The sequence below is a fragment of the Haliotis rubra genome, unplaced genomic scaffold, assembly GCF_003918875.1.
Source record: "Haliotis rubra isolate DU_JTF1 unplaced genomic scaffold, ASM391887v1 Scf386, whole genome shotgun sequence".
Lineage (NCBI taxonomy): Eukaryota > Metazoa > Mollusca > Gastropoda > Lepetellida > Haliotidae > Haliotis > Haliotis rubra.
The window spans coordinates 398,774-418,771 of record NW_025767064.1 but is presented as its reverse complement, the minus strand read 5'-3'; the positions used below and the strand labels follow the sequence as shown (position 1 = coordinate 418,771).

At 41.4% G+C, this 19,998-nt stretch overlaps 1 protein-coding gene across 1 annotated transcript in view; it reads left to right on the top strand.

The window, feature by feature from the left end:
* Positions 1-19,998, top strand: part of LOC124286555 (ATP-dependent RNA helicase DHX33-like) — an 80,982-nt gene that overhangs the window by 25,067 nt on the left and 35,917 nt on the right. The window contains 6 exon segments of the mRNA XM_046722925.1: positions 7,083-7,168; positions 14,212-14,383; positions 15,860-15,957; positions 17,108-17,281; positions 19,420-19,510; positions 19,726-19,791. Coding sequence (XP_046578881.1) covers positions 7,083-7,168; positions 14,212-14,383; positions 15,860-15,957; positions 17,108-17,281; positions 19,420-19,510; positions 19,726-19,791 — 687 coding nt within the window.

Genomic DNA, 19,998 nt, shown 5'->3' with positions numbered 1-19,998 from the left:
TATATGCGTCATATGCACAATAGTTCCTCAAGCAAAACTTTCCTTACTTTACCAGTAACCCAAATACTTAGTACACATAACTGAGAAACAGGTTTCTTTTCATTCTCTTGTTCATCATATAATGACCCCAAATATGGTGTAATCAAGTTTTTATGTATTGTATTTTAACATGTATCACATTCCTCACTTTACTATGGAAATGTGTATCATATCATGTAATACTGCATTGACTTTTGAGATATGTAACAAATAGATTCCACATCAAGAGCTTAACAATTACAATATGGATACTGTGGATGCTGTATTGTCATCTTACTATCGATCTTTATATCATATGTATTATACTGGGACCTAACTTGGTAGATATATTTTGTTCGGTGTATTGTATATACCACAGCCACACCATTGAGACATATTTGTTATTTGCAGTATCTCCTCGAGTGTGGTGTACACCATGGCAAACTCATTGCAGTTACTCAGGTAGGTGTTCTGTAGTCAATCAAAACATCCATCTCCAATGGGTTTTCTCGAATAGACTACTGGTCCTGAACAACCAATACCCATAGTGTGGTTCAGGGACTGAGACAGACTGGTCCTTCAGCTGTGTGGTCAGACTCAGAGACATGGGTGATAGTGTGTCATCTTTCCCAGTGGTTAAAGCGGTTGCTCGTCATGCCGAAGACCTGGGTTCGAATCTCCACATGGGTACAATGTGTGAAGCCCATTTCTGGTGTCCCCCGCCGTGATATTGCTGGAATATTGCTAAAAGCGACGTAAAACTAAACTCACTCACTCACTCTTTCCCAGACTCCCATTGTTGCTCATGATATCAATCACTGGAATGTCTGGTCCAGACTTGGTTATGTACAGGCACACTTCACACAGCTGGAATATTTCTTTACGCCGTGTTGGACATCAGATTCTCAATCCGTGCATATACAGTGCAATGAGGTCTCCGCAGAAGAGCCCCATATGGATTCTGAAACTGAATAGGTCTCCATTGGGATGTTTGATTAGTCCACCTTGATTTTTCTACTGTTACTTATTGTAAACAGGCAATACAATACTTATGCAATATTCTGACTGACTGACTTACGCCGCTTTAAGCAATATTCCAGCAACATCACGGCGGGGGACACCAGAAGTGGGCTTCACACATTGTACCCATATGGGGATTCGAACCCGGGTCTTCGGTGTGACGAGCCAACGCTTTAACCATTAGGCTACCCCACGGCCCCTATGCAATATTCAATAAAGCCAACTGTGGCCACACTCGGCCATTCACTGAACATGCAAAGGGATTCAATATACTATGAAGTTAAGCAACATATAACTACTATTCTCTGTTTTTATCACATTAATGTCAGAACCCATGAAGATCCATGTCAGATTTGGCCTTCAGCAACCCATGCATGTTGTAATTGAGGCAACTAAAAGGATCGGATGGTCAGGCTCACTGATTTCGTTGACATATTGTAATTGCACAGATCGATGCTCATGTTGTTGATCACTGGTTTGTCTGGCCCAGACTTGATTATTTACAGACTGCCACCATGTAGCTGGACTATTGCTGAGTATGGTGCAAAACAACAAACAAACAAAGAACAAATTAATGTCGGAAGAAACCCCTGATTTATGTGGGTTCTGTACCATTACCACTTAGTTGAAACTCGCACATTTCTTGCTGACAAAACAACAAATGGCTCCAGTGAGAAACTGTTTTGACAGGTTATACCTATAGGTCACTGTGCCCCATGTTTGTCATAATATGGTGAAGAAATGGAGCCATATAGTTTTCCTCTGTTACTTGTTCTGAACTATTACTTGCTCATTGACTTCAGCCTCGCCGAGTGGCAGCCATCACAGTGTCTCAGAGGGTCGCGGAGGAGAAGAACTGTCAAGTAGGAAAGCTGGTATGTGTCAACTGCAACAGCAGAAAACATCGTCTTGGTGTATGTTGAATATAGAAGTTTGAAATCCTCTGTCTCTCAGTGTATGTTGAATATAGAAGTGTGAAGTTCTCTGTCTCAGTATATGTTGAATATAGAAGTGTGAAGTCCTCTGTCTCAGTGTATGTTGAATATAGAAGTGTGAAATTCTCTGTGCGTACAGTGTATGTTGAATATAGAAGTATGAAGTTCTCTGTCTCAGTGTATGTTGAATATAGAAGTGTGAAGTCCTCTGTCTCAGTGTATGTTGAATATAGAAGTGTGAAATCCTCTGTCTCAGTGTATGTTGAATATAGAAGTGTGAAATCCTCTGTCTCAGTGTATGTTGAATATAGAAGTGTGAAATCCTCTGTCTCAGTGTATGTTGAATATAGAAGTGTGAAATCCTCTGTCTCAGTGTATGTTGAATATAGAAGTGTGAAATCCTCAGTCTCAGTGTATGTTGAATATAGAAGTGTGAAATCCTCTGTCTCAGTGTATGTTGAATATAGAAGTGTGAAATCCTCTGTCTCAGTGTATGTTGAATATAGAAGTGTGAAGTCCTCTGTCTCAGTGTATGTTGAATATAGAAGTGTGGAAATCCTCTGTCCTGTATGTTGAATATAGAAGTGTGAAGTCCTCTGTCTCAGTGTATGTTGAATGTAATAATGTATAATGATATTTCTTTCATTTTATGTGTGAAAATTGTAAGTACTGGTAGCTGACTAAAAACATTCAGTGGCAGATTTCTCTCTGTTATAGCTAAAGATGGATATGTCTGCAAAATAACTTGGAAAAAGCCACATTTTCTAGCCCTTTAGAATATGGTCTATGATATATTTCCCTGGTCTCACACCTACTGTATGTTCATATCCCTGGAGGGGCGGTGGGGTAGCCTAGTGGTTAAAGCGTTGGCTCGTCACGCCGAAGACCCGGGTTCGAATCCCCCCATTTCTGGTGTCCTCCGCTGTGATGTTGCTGGAATATTGCTAAAAGTGGCGTAAGACCAAACTCAGTCAGTCATATCTCTGGAGACATTTGTCGCATCTGTTTCTGACCTACACTGATGTATATCTTCCCTCTGCCCAATAGGTAGGCTATTGTGTCAGGTTTGATGATATGACGACAGATAGCACGAAAATCAAGTACATGACTGATGGTATGCTTCTGAGAGAGGCCATCTTGGATCCACTCATGAACAGGTAACCAGTTTAGAGAAAAACATTTGATCTTAGAAGTTTGTTTATGCATATTTCGAAATGAAACCGGGCCCAGTAGATGTATGTCCTATGTAATGTTCAACTAGATCTCTATCAATTTCTATTTGGAGGGGCGGTGGGGTAGCCTAGTGGTTAAAAGTGTTGGCTTGTCACGCCGAAGACCCGGGTTCGAATCCCCACATGGGTACAATGTGTGAAGCCCATTTCTGGTGTCCCCCACCGTGATGTTGCTGGAGTATTGCTAAAAGCGGCGTAAAACCAAACTCAGTCAGTAAGTCCTATTTGGAGTGGTGGACTGTGTGAAATGTTAACTGACAACATGTTGTGTCTTTTTGTTGTTATTTATGTACTTCATATCCAAACTGTTTGTTTGTTGCACTAGACATCCAGGGGTTTCATACTGACATACATACAATAGTGTCACTGAATATTTGCATGTAGCATTAATCTGTAGAGGTGGATCCAGGATTTTCTGAGAAGAGGGGTGCACATAAATCATGAAGTCCAAAGGTTAGGGGGAAATGCTCCTCAGGGAAAGTTTTTTTCAAGGGAGAATGGGGAGTGCGCACACTCCACCCCAATCTGGATCCGCCCTAGTCTGTTCTCTCCCTGTCTAATATGTATGTGGTTTGATTGGTCAGGTACACTGTTGTGATCCTGGACGAAGCTCATGAGAGAACAATACACACAGATGTATTGTTTGGTGTGGTGAAAGCTGCTCAGAGAGACAGAAAGAAGAAGGGGTTGAAGCCATTGAAGGTAGGTTGTTCAGGGGTGGAAATAACTTTAAGATTGCTAGTGTACTCCAGTACAGTGGCACATGTAAAATCACTTCCCCTGATAATTTTTCCACTATACCGGTCGTTTTCTTGTTGATTTTTTAAATAAACAACATAATTAATATTGGAAAGTCAACTGGACACTGGTACAGTGTGATATACAAATTTGCTTGCCCGACAGAAAAAACCACTGGACTGGGGCGTCAGGCAATGGGTTATTTCCACCCCTGAATGGTATTAACCATACCTATATTATAGTCATAGTTTGTGAGTGTCTGTGAGTCTTTTTCGTCTTTAGCATTAATACAGTAATGTCCGTTACTTGGGTCACCAAAAATTATCTTTGCACATTGTATCCATGGTCTTCACTCATTGAATCCTTGGTCTTTGATGAAAAAAACAAAACAAACAAACTCTGTTGATCTGAGTAGACTTTTATGTGTTGGGCCCCAGATTTTTCTTCATACAAATGTGTCCATTGGTATTCATAGAGGTAGTCCATTGACTAATCCAGGACCAGCCAGACATGCTGACAGTTTAGATTAGCTGTCCCTCAGAAATTGACTGGGCATTGGGGTAGCCTAGTGGTTAAAGCGCTACTTTTCGCTCAAACACAAACGACCCTGGTTCGAATCTTTGAAACCCACATGGGTACAAAGTTTTGTGAAAACTTGTTTATTTCTGGTGTCCCCTGCACTTGATGTTGTCTGGAATATTTTTGAAGACTCCAGCGTTTATGTTCAAATATTAGTCATCCAAAACTCAGTCAGTCAGAATTGACTAATGAGGGACTGGGCAGTCAGACTTGCTGACAGTTTAGATCACTGCTCATGCTCATCAGTCACATTCTGTTCTCGCACATGTTATTCAGTTATTTAAGGGCTGCCTGTGATATTCATGGAATATTTGTGACTGGCGTTAAACAAAATTCACTCACTACAGTAGAAGAATGGTTGTATGTGTAACCCTAGATTATATGCAAAAATAATATCTGTAAGTTGACCAAAGCAGCTCCATTGATTTGGTTTTCAGATAATTGTGATGTCAGCCACTATGGACGTGGACCACTTCTCTGCTTACTTCAACCAAGCACCTGTTCTGTACCTGGAGGGTCGACAGTTTCCAGTCCAGGTACACATATAGTAACGAGTATCTCAGCACATGGTCAAGTGAATGGGCATATTTAGCCAGTACCATCCTTTGTAATTAATGACTGGGTTGCACTGTTCATAAATTGCCTTGAATATAGATTCTACCTTCAAAAGGACTTGGAAGATGGAAAATATGTCTAGAAATGTCTTGAACCCTTCCTTATAATTCCCATCAGAATTCCCATCGAAAACTGCTTATGGAGTTTGATTTGTTATTGTTGAAACTGTTTTCCAAATTAAAGAAAACAATCTGTGAGTAATCTATGTATAATGAGTAATTGAGTAATGAGAGTTATGTCCCTTTGAATGATAGCTTCGGATTTTAGAGTTGAATATACTTCATTCCATAACAAAGCATATATATGTAAATGGTTGGATGTGTTTTGAAGCTTACACAGCTTACTATACTGAAGAATGATGGGTGTGTTTCAAGAGAGCGGCTAGTGAAAGGATGGTCTACTTTGGTTGTAGGCAGTCAATAGTTATGTAATATTATTACGTATTGTGTGTAGATACTCCCTGTTATACCATTTAGAATTGAGGGGTATTAGGTCACAAGTACTCTTGTAGAGGTAGTTATTGACATTAAGTGGATATGTTCCATAAGTGACAGCAATACTGACTCAACAAGGACAAATTCTCACAGATAAAGAGTTTCTTCCTCATGTGTGATGAAGGTGTTAGAACATGCACTGAAAGATCACTTCATTTGGGTTACAATACAGAATACCGGATACCTTTAGGCTTATTAGTAAAGATGTGCACAAGCTCCTTCCTTAGCAACAGTTTCGTATTCTTTTCTCTGCCATATTGAAAATAATGGGATCACTGAAATAATGGGATCACTGGGATCACTGAAATAATGAGATCACTGAAATAATGGGATCACTGAAATAATGGGATCACTGAAATAATGGGATCACCATTGCTAGCCCCAGACACAACCACTTGAAACAAATGCCATCTTAAGTAAATGCTATTTTTAGTTACCAAAGTTACTGAAAAATGCTACTACTGGGTACATAGATCACCGTCTTTAGCATGATCAAGCCTATAATGCTGAATCTTTCAAAATCAGTGCAGGGGTGGAAATAACCCATTGCCCGACGTCCGAGTCCAGTGTTTTTTTCTGTCGGGCAAGCAAATTTGTATATCACACTAGTGTACCGGCGTCCAGTTGACTTTCCAATGTTAATTATGTTGTTTATTTAAAAAATCAACAAGAAAACAGCCGTATAGTGAAAAAATTATCAGGGCAAGTGATTTCACATGTTCCACTGTACCGGAGTACACTAGCAATTTTAAAGTTATTTCCACCCCTGCAGTGCCATTTTATATACTTTGCCTGTAAAGCATTTGCTACTGAAGCACATCATAAGAGAATAGACAATCCTCACATCTGCAGTAAACTGTGTTGTAGTGGTGTGTACACAATAAATGGTACTGGTCAGGCCACAATGGGACTTTAGTTTTCAGGTAATGTTTCTATGTTGATGTCCAAGTTTCTATGTGTATGATTTGCTTTGATATTCAATTTTGAGGTTTAAGCATATTATTCAAATGCAAGCAGGGTCATATGTTTCTGTATATTTATAGCTTCAACACTTACCTTTAAAATGGTTATCCTTCACACAAATATGGTGAATAAATATCCGTATTCTGTAGGTGTACCCATGTCTTGTAATAAACAAGTTGTTAGATAAGAAGAACTTGTGCATCATGCAACTCAAAGTTACATTATCGACTGTCATATTACATACCATTTGTAGGAATGGAAATTAGTCTAAAATGTCCCATTGTGATAGCATGCACTAATATGTGATAACGTACGCTAATACCCCTTTCTACACCCCATTTCAAGGAAAACTCTCCTTTTTAAAATGTTCATAAATATTCGAATCTAGTGATCACAAATAAGGAATTGAATTCATGAAGAGATATGGTTCAATTCACCAAATGTGCGAATGGTTCATAACAGCCCTATATCTTTCTGCTTGTCTTTAGGTGTTGTACTGCTGTGAGCCTCAGAGTGACTACCTGTTTACCTCCCTTGTCACGCTCTTCCAGATCCACAGGGAGCAGCCCACAGGGTGAGACACATTAACAGGCCTTACCATTTAATAGACCGCCCCCTTGGTGTAGTGGTTAGAGCCCGCCTCCTTGGTGTAGTGGTTAGAGCGTCCGCCCGGAGAGCGGAAGGTCGTGGGTTCGATCCCCGACTGCATCATACCAAAAGACGTTAAAATATGGTACTTGTTGGTCCCTGCCTGGCGCTCGGCATTAATGGGTACATCAAGGACTGGTCGGCTCGGAGTCAGTATAATGTGTCTGAGTGGGGTATTCATGCTCCACTGCGGCATGGTATCTCAGTGGGCTAGCACTATAAAACCAGCTTAAGTCTGGGCTAGTACAAGCAGCCGCACATACACATACACACGCATGCACATCGTCATATGAGCAAAATATTCTCAAGCACGACGTTAAACCCAATTTCACCTCACCTCACCTCACCATTTAATACTTTGTATATAAAATATCAGGCTAAGAATTTGACGTTCACTTGGATGCTCCTTTGTTTTGACCATTGTCTTAATGTTATTAAAGACCCTTCCATTCTGTTGTAGATTTAAATCTCACATTGGCTTCTCGTCACATTATCTTGTGGGGAGTATGTATTCAGCAGCATCCGTCCGTCCGTCAGTACGTCCTGATTCTTGTTAAAGCACTATGTCATGAACAGTTGGACCTAATGTCTTCAAATTTGGTGACAGCCTGCATTGGGGGATTACACAGTCACAAATCAATTTGGGTGACCATAACCTTATCTTCAAGTATAAATACATACTAAGAGTATTTTATCTTTGTCAATTTATAAAGTGTATATGGGGCAAAACACAATCTGAAGAAAAACTTATTGTGTACATTTACATATTTTTCCTTATCCTGACTCGTGCTTATTATGCTTGTCTCCTCCTTCTATGCGAATGATAGTGGAACACTTGAAATCCCTTGTAGTTCCCTTTGAAGCGGACGTAAAAGTACACTCACCCACGAGTTGCCTCCCTTGCATAGTTTCCCGCCAAAACAGTCACATGACTAACAATGCTTGTCACTCTCTCCTCCATCGCCCTGGTGGATGGTTGTGGGAACTTGGGAGTTCCTATGCGGCACTATATCCTTTTATATTTCGACCCTTTAGCCCACATTTAGCTGTATAGGGTTTTCGGTCTGTATTATTATTCAGTGTATATAGGAATTATGTCCAAATTTACGTAAATATTGTTGTTTTCATCACATGTATTTGTTGTTTACATTTGATGAAATCGTGTTCTCTTTGCAGGCACCGGCTGTCTGCGGGTGATCCACACCCCCTTTGTCCTTCTTGTACTAATCAATGCTCTTCCAGCTCTCACTGTCAATATTGTATAAATTTATCTACATTGCAATTTAATAATTATTTGTTGGCCTTTTTTAGACGTACTAAGGACAAGGTGCCGAGGTTATCACAAGGCATGGCGGATAAAACGTCAGTAACCGTGTAGTGTCATCTGCAAATGAAACTAAAGTTTCTAGTGATTTGCCGGGTTTGTCACAGGGGCAGGCTTCGGTTTCAAGCAAGAGGGCAGCATCAACAGAGTTGGCTTCATCAGTCTAAGAAGCACAAGTCGTCATCTGTGAGTTCACAGAAGAAGAAGATGTCTGCGTCGAAATCGTCTTCGAAGTCTTCCAGTTCTACTAGACCTGCTCTTCAGACGTCATTCAACGAAGATATTGTCCCCCCGGCAGAGGCAGACATCTTCGACGACCCGCCGATTTTGCTGCCAGAAGTTACCTTAGTCAGCAAAGTGTTGCAGCAGCCGTTGTCGGCCAGATCTACGTCTTCAGCCCCTTCATCAGCGCAACAGATGATTAGAGATTGTCATTCAGCTTCGCAGACATCGGGTGCCAGAGAGAACATCAGCGTTTCTTCACTCGTTCACAACGCAGACTGGAAGATGAGTCCACGTTCTCGGATGCGTTGTCTACTCCACATCAGTCAGTGCAGAACTTTGACCAGGGTGCATTTATGAAGAAATTCACCCAACAGATGCTGTCCTTGATGGAACAGAGGTTCACCGAAGAGAAGAGGTTACAGCACGCTTCGGGGATAGCAGTACCCAGAATGGAATCCACTCCACAGGATGCAGCACTCGTGGATCATCAGTCGGCGAACACAGCAGTCGCGGATCATCATTTGACGAATGCAGTCACGACAAAGGATCACCAGCGTTCGAGAAGGTCTTCACCTACTGAGGATTCAACATTCTGCAGTCGAATGGGATCCGTGAATGTTAATGAGGAGGATACAGTTCGAGAACATCGCCGTTCCATCTCCAGGGAATCTCCTCCGAGGCGCGAACGCACCACGTCAGTATCAAGCAGATCTTACAGTCATAGATCTACTTCACCAGCCTACAGGGAGGATCGTTCGCGAACACGAGATTCCAGCCGTGATGAGTATTCGTGAAAGGATCATTCGCGAAAGGAGGATCCTAGGAAGGACTCGCGATTGGAGCAAGCGCGAAGGGATTCGCGAAGACACAGTTCGTCAGACAGAGATGAAGAGAGCGATGGGATCTTCTCCGATGCAGAGGTTACTTCATGGATCGCGCATGGTCTCAACTTAGCGTCTCCATCCAAGGAACGGAATGAAGCACTCACTTACAGAATGGTTGATGATGACTTTGATTCGCTAACGATCCCGCCTATTGAGCCGATCGTAGGAGTCCTGGCAAGCCACAGTTTAGCCTTCGAGAAAGCAACAAAGTCGCAGAACGCCGGGAATACCAGGAATGCCTCGGGGCGAGGACGCACCCCCAGAGGTTCCAGGGAATTGAGACGTTGAAGATGGGGTTCGGAACGACTGGAGTCTTCCACCCCCAGCCGTTCCTGTACAACCATCGACAGTGGGTGGACGTCTGCAACGTTACTGGGAAAATTGGGGAATACTACAGGACGACTACGTATCACAGATCCTTCGAGAAGGTTACAGAGTTCAACTGAATGCCACGCCTCTATTGACCGACAGGCCGCTCATCTTCAAGTACGCAGACGAGCAAGCAGAGAAGCTGGGAGAGGCCATCAACACCCTGCTGGAAAAGGATGCTGTCGAGATACTAGATCAAGATCGTCTAACGCCTTGATTTTATTCCCCACTTTTCCTGGTACCCAAGAAGAATTCCAAGGAGAAGTTCAGGCTGATCTACAACATGAAGAAGTTCAACCTAGATTACCTCCTCAAACCCGAGAAGTTCAAGATGATCCATCTTCCTCAACTACGGCGTCTTATTCGTCCAACAGATTATCTAGCCAGCATAGACCTGCAGGATGCGTACCTACACATCCCCAAACATCAGGACTCAAGAAAGTATGTGCGATTCCTGTTCCAAGGTCGACATTTCCAGTGGAAAGTCCTGCCTTTTGGAATATCTTCGGCCCCATGGTTGTTTGCATGAGTAACCAAGCCAATAGTCGCCTTTCTACATCATCAAGGTCTACGCAGTGCTTTTTACCTGGACGACGGTATTCAAGCTCATCAGGAAGCCAGTCAGCTCAAGCTACAACTGGACTTCACCATCAGACTACTAACGCAACTGGGTTGGCTAGTAAATCTACAGAAATTGGAATTGAAACCCACACAGGATCGAAAATTCCTAGGGATAAGGTTCGTCACAACAGAAAATCGCATCATAGTCCCAGAAGATCGTTGGATCAAGATACAAGCCATGATCCCGCAAGCAGTCATCTCTCCGTTGAATCTCCGAACATGGCAGGGCCTTTTGGGTCTACTCACTTCAGCGCAGGACTTAACTCGCAGAGGAAGATTACAACTACGTCCATTGCAGCGATTTCTGAACGCTTACCTCAGCAGTATAGAGTTGATAACCCTACCAGAGAATCTACAACCATTCCTGTCATGGTGGATTCACAAGTTGAATGTTTACAGAGGAACGTATTTAGAAGAGACGGTTTGCGACACACATCTGTACGTGGATGCGTCTCTGCAAGGATGGGGAGCACACCTCGAGAGCAAGGTAGCTGCAGGAAAGTGGTCGGCAAGGGAACGACATCTGCACATCAATCAACTAGAGATGAAAGCAGTCATCAACGCCTTACAACATTGGTCGAAGTCTCTGATCAACAAAGTATTGACAGTGCACACGGACAACTCCACAGTGGCAGTTTACATCAACAGACAAGGCTCAACAAGATCAGCAAGTCTGCTACATCTCATATTTCATCTGTTCGACATTGTGGACAAGCTGAACATCTGGATACAGGCGTGTCACATTCCCGGAGCAAAGAACATCCTAGCAGGCAGATGCTCTGTCTCGGCCACAGCAACCATCCCCGACAGAATGGATGCTTCATCCGGAGGCGTTTCGTCTCATCATAAGGACGCTAGGATCTCCACTTATAGATCTGTTCGCCACAAGGTTCAACAGACAGATACAGATGTCCGTCTCATCGGTACCAGATCCGCTAGCATGGACAACAGATGCATTGAAAATGTTGTGGGAAGGAGTAAACGCTGACGCGTTTCCACCGCCGGTTCTAATCCGGCAAGTACTCGAGAAAATCAGGGAGACTACAGTCCTCCAACTGATTTTGGTCGCGCCCTTTTGGCCAGCGAGAGTGTGGTTTCCAGATCTCATTCAAGAACTAGGAAAGCCAACCCTGAAACTACCAGAATGGCCGAACCTACTGGTTCATCCGCACACCAAGCAAGTGCACGGGAATCCGGCAGTGTTCCAGCTTCACGCATGGACAGTATCAAAACTTGCTTGAGGAAGAGAGGTTATTCCGCCAGAGCAGCGAAAGCGGTCACTCTAGCTCTTCGCAGATCTACTCGCAACCTGTATGATGATAAATGGCAGAGGTTTCAACAATATGCTCGGCGCAAGGGTTTCACAGCAATGAAAACATCTCATCCTCAAGTGGCGGATTACTTATATCATCTACGACAGACTAAGATATTGATAGGTTCGACCTTGTCTACGTACTTGGCGGCTATTAGCACAGTACTGACACATGAAGACAGGCAGCAAATTGACGAAAGTACCAGAACTACTGGCCTTACTACGTTCTTTTAAGCTAGAGGATCAGCAAAAGAAATTCAAGGCACCTGCGTGAGATCTCAGTGTAGTACTACAACATCTCAGCAGTGATACCTACGAACCGTTAGAGCAAACGTCACTCGAACTACTTACGCAGAAAACGCTGTTTCTACTCGCCTTAGCCACGGCAGCTCGAGTATCAGAGATATATGCGCTGGATTTTTGACGAACTTGGTTCAACACAGGACATCGTGCGGTAGCACATTTAGGACTTAGATGGGATTTTGTGGCAAAGAATCAGCTACCTGGTCAACCAGATAGACAGTTCCATGTACCAGCATTATCAACAATCCTCCGACAGGAGGATGTGCAGGATTTATCTCTATGCCTGGTCAGAGCATTGAAAATTTACCTTAACCGGACAAGAACAAGGAGACAGAAGTTCAAGCGCCTGTTCATCCCGTTGTCTACAGAGACATCCACAGAAGTCTCCAGAACAACAATATCCATATGGATGAGAGCTGTTATACTAAGGGCCTACAAAGCAACAGGACTGCCACCTCCGAGTGCATCCAACCCACACGAAGTCAGAGCTTTGGCGTCTACTCTCGCTCTGCATGGGAATTGCTCGATAGCATCAATAATGGAGGGTTACTTTTGGAAATCTGATACGGTGTTTGCCAACCACTACCTGAGAGACATTGCCACCGAAGACCTTCCTGGCATTCACCAGTTTGGGCCACTTGTTGTTGCACAACAACTAACAGTTCCACAAAGGCTTGAATTGGAAGTCTCACCCTCTTATCACGTGACTTGCTGATAACCTTCGCTCTGGAGAGTCTTGGTTGAGAGTCCATGTTTACGTCTAGAACAGACTAACATGAGTGATTTAGACCCTGTACTTATACGGAAGTACTCGTACGCGAAAAGGGTCGCAACTCTTACGATAAGAAGATACTTCTTATATGAGTTGTTATAGATATCTAGTAAGGATAAACTAGTATATCTTTAATCCACATGAATCGTAGATTCGCTTGTCTTAAAGAAGTCTGACAAGATGTGGTACCCCCGAGTTGGCAGATGGAAGTTGGAAGAACAGGATTGTCAAGAAGTGCCGTATGATAGTTCCCATGGGGGTAGATACAGGACGTATCTAGGACAGCCAATAAATCCGAGAAGGTGACCTGGCGCACCACCAATCTGTCGGATTCTGGAAGCATAATAAGTATGAGTCAGGATAAGGAAAAATATGTAATTTTCTGAATAAAATTGATATTTTATACTTATCCTGACTCATGATGTCAAGCCCTCCCAACCTCCCCACTGATGGCACTTCGGATATCACGGTAAATCCATGTGTCGGGCATATTGCGGAGAGAGTGACAAGCATGGTTAGTCATGTGACTGTTTTGGCGGGAAACTATGCAAGGGAGGCAACTCGTTGGTTAGTGTACTTTTACGTCCGCTTTAAAGGGAACTACAAGGGATTTCAAGTGTTCCACTATCATTCGCATAGAAGGAGGAGACAAGCATAATAAGCATGAGTCAGGATAAGTATAAAATATCAATTTTATTCAGAAAATTACATTTTTCACCAATAAAACCGCCAAAACATTAGGATTTTACTTTTTGAGCTGGGAAAATTAAGTTAAATTTTTGTTCTTATTCTTGAAAAACTATGACCGGCGGATCCGTAAACAAGAAATAAAATTGGTCTGGCCTTATATAAAATTCAAAATGAAATCTTTCAATTAAATATTGTTTCTTTCTGACAATAGTAGGGTGTGGTAGCTTAGTTGTAAATTTATTCTCTTCTCACATGTTTGATGAATAAATTCCAGGTTTTATTCAAACTAACAATTATATGTCCAGTTTAAGGTGTTATTGTTTACTTTTGGAAATAAGTGCAAAAGCTGTGCTCATCATAAAAATTTGAGATAGCAGGCAAACCCAATTTCTGAAAACTTTGATAATTTCTGGTATTGTTTTGAAGATTCCTTACACATTCTTTTCTGCTCTCTCTTTTCACCATTTAGTGAGGATGTTCTGATGTTCTTGACGGGTCAAGAAGAGATCGAGTCTACTGTTAAGTCAATACACGACATCTCACGGGACATGGTTGGCGAGGCCCCACCTCTGGTTGTCTGCCCTTTGTATGCAGCGCTGCCAGCACCTCAACAGCTCAAAGTTTTCCAGCCAACACCCAAAGTAAGCTTCCATTTGATGATAAATTTTCAGCCATATTTTCTAGTGACCCACATATTGCAGAATTACTGAGTCGTCCCCCTTTGAATTCCATGAGATATTTCCAGTTTCTTGTGAGACACATGGTTCAAAAGAATCCTTAGAGTTCATTCTTTTTTTATTTTGTATGTGTGAATATTTTGTTGTGTTGTGATGTAATTGTGTGACTTCAGGTGGCAATAATTTTGAGTAAACAAGTGCTGGAAATAAGTTTTTTTTTCCATGGTTGTCCTCATTTTGTCTTTGTCTGTATCTAACTGTGAGGGTGCTTATTGTAACTGTTAGTATAATAGACCTGTGAAGATCCAGGTTAGAATTGGTCTTCAGCACCCTATACTTGTCAGACCCGTGACGATATGGGTTAGAATTGATCTTCATGAACCCATGCTTGTCATAAGAGGTGATCGGGTGGTCAGGCTCGCTGACTTGGTTGACACAGGTCATCATATCTCAATTGCGTAGATCGATGCTTATGCTGGTGATCCCTGGATTGTCTGGTCCAGACTCGATTATTTACAGACCACCGCCATATAGCTGGAATATTGCTGAGTGTGGCTTAAAACTAAATTCACTCACTCACTCCTATACTTGTTGTTAAAGGTGGTCAGGCTCACTGACTTTTTGACACATGTCATTATATCACAATTACGTGGATCTATGCTCATGCTGTTGATCACTGGATTGTTTGATCCAGACTTGATTATTTACAGACTGCTGCCATATGGCTGGAGTATTACTGAGTGCAGCATTAACAAACAAACAAATGTTAGTGTAATAAACATATCCTATCTGAATGGTCAGACATGCAGACAAGAAAGGATCATGCCCCAATTTGTCTCTTTCAAAGCTTATAACTTCTTCTAAAATATCTGAATTTTGTTGTGTTCATTCTGTCTTTTGGTCAGGTAGGTTCACTTATTCCCCAAAAGAGCTCTGATATCTTGAAGATCTTGGTTATACTATTTTCTCTGTAATTATTGTCTGAATTATACTATTCACACTTTCGCTAATTATACTATTCACACTTTGCTGAGGATCAAATCATTGATTCAACAGAAAACTATGATGTGGGATCTAATTTGGTTTAAATATCTAAGCTTATTGTAAGCATGGATCCTAGGTTTCAGTATGTCACTGCATCTTGTGGATCCCATACCTGCTATTGACAGGTGTTGTGTACTTGTCAATGACTCGTTCCATGATCTGCAAAATGGTTGATTGGTGCCATGAAAACCATTTGTATGGTTACTCATGTATCAAGTGCATACGGTTAGATTAAAGTGGCTGTTTGCCTAAAGAGGTGTTACCATGTCATTATTTATCCAGCTTTAAATGGATACAATTTCAAATTATAAGTCTATGTTGAAGTAAAGATCCTTAGCAAAGTGTGAGTAGTATATGATCCAGAAGCAGATATTATTGCCACTTTTTTTTCAACAGGGCTCAAGAAAAGTGATTGTATCCACTAATATTGCTGAGACATCAGTCACCATCCATGGGGTGAAGTTTGTCATCGATTGTGGAATGGTGAAAGCCAAGTAAGTCAAACTGTGAAGACAGTATTAGTTTACAAGTTGGAGAAATATGGATTAGTATTCTCTTGGTCACAGAGATATCGATGTTGTGATGATAATATTAGGAATTATGTTATGATGTATAGTAGCCTTGCTCTCACTGGGATTCCAGGGCTGAATAGGCCTGCAGTAACTAATGCGAGAGGGTTCACATTGGCATGAAAAGACAATGACAGTCTAAGGACAGTTATCCATGCCTGTGTCACGTCTTGACTATGGAAATGCCCTCCTAAATGGGACTACTACCGCTAACATCAAATTACTGCAACAAGTGCAGAACAGTGTTGCGAGGGTGCTGACTGGTAGCAAGAGAACTGACCATATCACCCCTGTCCTGAAATCACTCCACTAGCTACCCGTAGAGCACCGCATCACTTTCAAGACTCTTTCTATCACGTATTCAGCACTAAATGATGAAAACTCCCCATCTTATATTAAGGACATGTTACATCACTACCAACCCACAAGAGCTTTAAGATCAGCCTATGATAAACTACTTCATGTTCCTAAACCTAAAACAAAGATGGATGAAGTGGCTCTATGCTTTGCAGCTCCAAAACTGTGGAATGCTCTACCACTGGAAATCAGAAATTGTCAAACAAAAGACTCTTTTCTAACTCATCTGAAGACATATCTTTTTTCCGCCCACTTCAACAAGCGCTGTTGAGCAGTCATGTTTAATCTGGAAACCAGGCGCTATACAAATCAATTATCATGCATTCATTCATGAAATGCCTGAAATTTGAATGTTTTACCCTGAAAAGACCCTAAATTGGTTTTATCCTTGAAAAGGCCCTTATAGCCAGTGATTTGTTCCTGGAAAAGCCCTAAATTTAGCAAAACTTGTCAAGTTAGGATGTTACAGAAAACTGATGCATAACAAAATAGCTTGCAGTGATAATGTACCGGGGTATGTTAGTAATCCCATCACAGCTAAGAGTTATTTCCCTTTGATGGTTGGGCCCACCTCTTGTATGTTCAACTGCTTTTGTTTTATATTTGTTTCTATAGAACCTTAGAATTATTTATTGGGCCTTGACTATGCCCTAGCAAGGCATTACATGTTATAGCTGATAATGTGTATGAATGTTGTGCTAGTGCTTTGTTGCTTCAGAGTGTTCAACCCCAGCAGCGGCCTGGATCTGCTGAGGGTGGTGCGGGTGTCTAAGGCACAGGCACTACAGAGAACAGGGCGGGCTGGTCGAGAGGCTGCGGGGTCGTGCTACCGCATCTTCACAGAAAAACAGTTCGAGTCCCTGAAAGACAACACAGTACCAGAGATCCAGAGGTAGATGTAACAGTAATGGTAGTTTCCAAACATTGTTTTCATACCTGTACTGTTTTTATTGATTGACAAAACAGTTTAACATGACACTGGTCTCAACCATATGTTACCTGTCCTATGAAGAGCCGTGTTAGAATTGGTCTTCAGCACCCATGTAAGAGGTGTCTAACAGGATCAGTTGGTCAGGCTCCCTGACTTGGATGACAAATGTCATCGTATACCAATTGCATAGATCGAAGCTCATGATGTTAATCACAGTATTGTCTGGTCCAGACTCCATTATTAACAGACCTCTGCCATACAGCTGGAGTTTTGCAGAGTGTGGATTTAACAACAAACAATCAAACTAAGTGTTTAACATGACACCAATCCTGTGTTTAACATGACACCAATCTTGTGTTTAACATGACACCAATCCTGTGTTTAACATGACACCAATCCTGTGTTTAACATGACACCAATCCAGTGTTTAACATGACACCAATCTTGTGTTTAACATGACACCAATCTTGTGTTTAACATGACACCAATCCAGTGTTTAACATGACACCAATCTTGTGTTTAACATGACACCAATCTTGTGTTTAACATGACACCAATCTTGTGTTTAACATGACACCAATCTTGTGTTTAACATGACACCGATCTTGTGTTTAACATGACACCAATCCGGTTGTTTAACGACACCGATCCAGTGTTTAACATGACACCAATCTTGTGTTTAACATGACACCGATCTTGTGTTTAACATGACACCAATCTTGTGTTTAACATGACACCAATCCAGTGTTTAACATGACACCAATCTTGTGTTTAACATGACACCAATCCAGTGTTTAACATGACACCAATCCAGTGTTTAACATGACACCAATCCAGTGTTTAACATGACACCAATCTTGTGTTTAACATGACACCAATCTTGTGTTTAACATGACACCAATCTTGTGTTTAACATGACACCAATCCAGTGTTTAACATGACACCAATCTTGTGTTTAACATGACACCAATCCAGTGTTTAACATGACACCAATCCAGTGTTTAACATGACACCAATCTTGTGTTTAACATGACACCAATCCAGTGTTTAACATGACACCAATCTTGTGTTTAACATGACACCAATCTTGTGTTTAACATGACACCAATCCAGTGTTTAACATGACACCAATCCAGTGTTTAACATGACACCAATCCAGTGTTTAACATGACACCAATCTTGTGTTTAACATGACACCAATCTTGTGTTTAACATGACACCAATCCAGTGTTTAACATGACACCAATCTTGTGTTTAACATGACACCAATCTTGTGTTTAACATGACACCAATCTTGTGTTTAACATGACACCAATCCAGTGTTTAACATGACACCAATCCAGTGTTTAACATGACACCAGTCCATCAGTGTTTAACATGACACCAATCCAGTGTTTAACATGACACCAATCTTGTGTTTAACATGACACCAATCCAGTGTTTAACATGACACCAATCTTGTGTTTAACATGACACCAATCTTGTGTTTAACATGACACCAATCTTGTGTTTAACATGACACCAATCCAGTGTTTAACATGACACCAATCTTGTGTTTAACATGACACCAATCTTGTGTTTAACATGACACCAATCTTGTGTTTATCCATGACACCAATCCAATCAGTGTTTAACATGACACCAATCTTGTGTTTAACATGACACCAATCTTGTGTTTAACATGACACCAATCCAGTGTTTAACATGACACCAATCCAGTGTTTAACATGACACCAATCTTGTGTTTAACATGACACCAATCCAGTGTTTAACATGACACCAATCTTGTGTTTAACATGACACCAATCCAGTGTTTAACATGACACCAATCTTGTGTTTAACATGACACCAATCCAGTGTTTAACATGACACCAATCCAGTGTTTAACATGACACTAATCCAGTGTTTAACATGACACCAATCCAGTGTTTAACATGACACCAATCTTGTGTTTAACATGACACCAATCCAGTGTTTAACATGACACCAATCTTGTGTTTAACATGACACCAATCCGGTGTTTAACATGACACCAATCACCAATCCAGTGTTTAACATGACACTAATCCAGTGTTTAACATGACACCAATCTGTTCCAGGTGTAACCTGTCCAGTGTTGTACTCCAGATGCTGGCTCTCGGTATTTCAGACATCATCAAGTTTGACTTCATGGATAAACCTTCAACTGATGTATGCATAATATGTAAACTCACTTTCTGTTTTAATTATGTTGTTGATTATTCAAATTGCTTCAAGTTTGAGAAAAGTCACAACCATCTTCAATGTACAAATTTAGACACATTCTTAAACAATTACACATACAGATGAAACAAATAGAAGTTAACATGTTGTTCACAGGAGTTGCCTCCCTTTGCTCAACTGTTTGTTGTATCTTCTGTTTTCAGTCAATAATCTGTGCCTTAGACAACCTTATTTTACTTGGGGCTATTGAGAAGAAAGCCAAAATTCAGGTAATGTTTGTCACAATTCTGTCTGTAGACAAGTGCCATTTGAACTAAGGTCAAGTTCAATTCAGTCAGTCCCTGATTGCTTGAAAGGTCACATTACCAGTGTAACGGAGGAACAAAAGGTCACCCCCATTCAGTGAAAGTGGGACAAGTTGTATTATGTAACCACTAGTCCAACATGAGCAGCAGGGTGGCTGGATATTACCAACA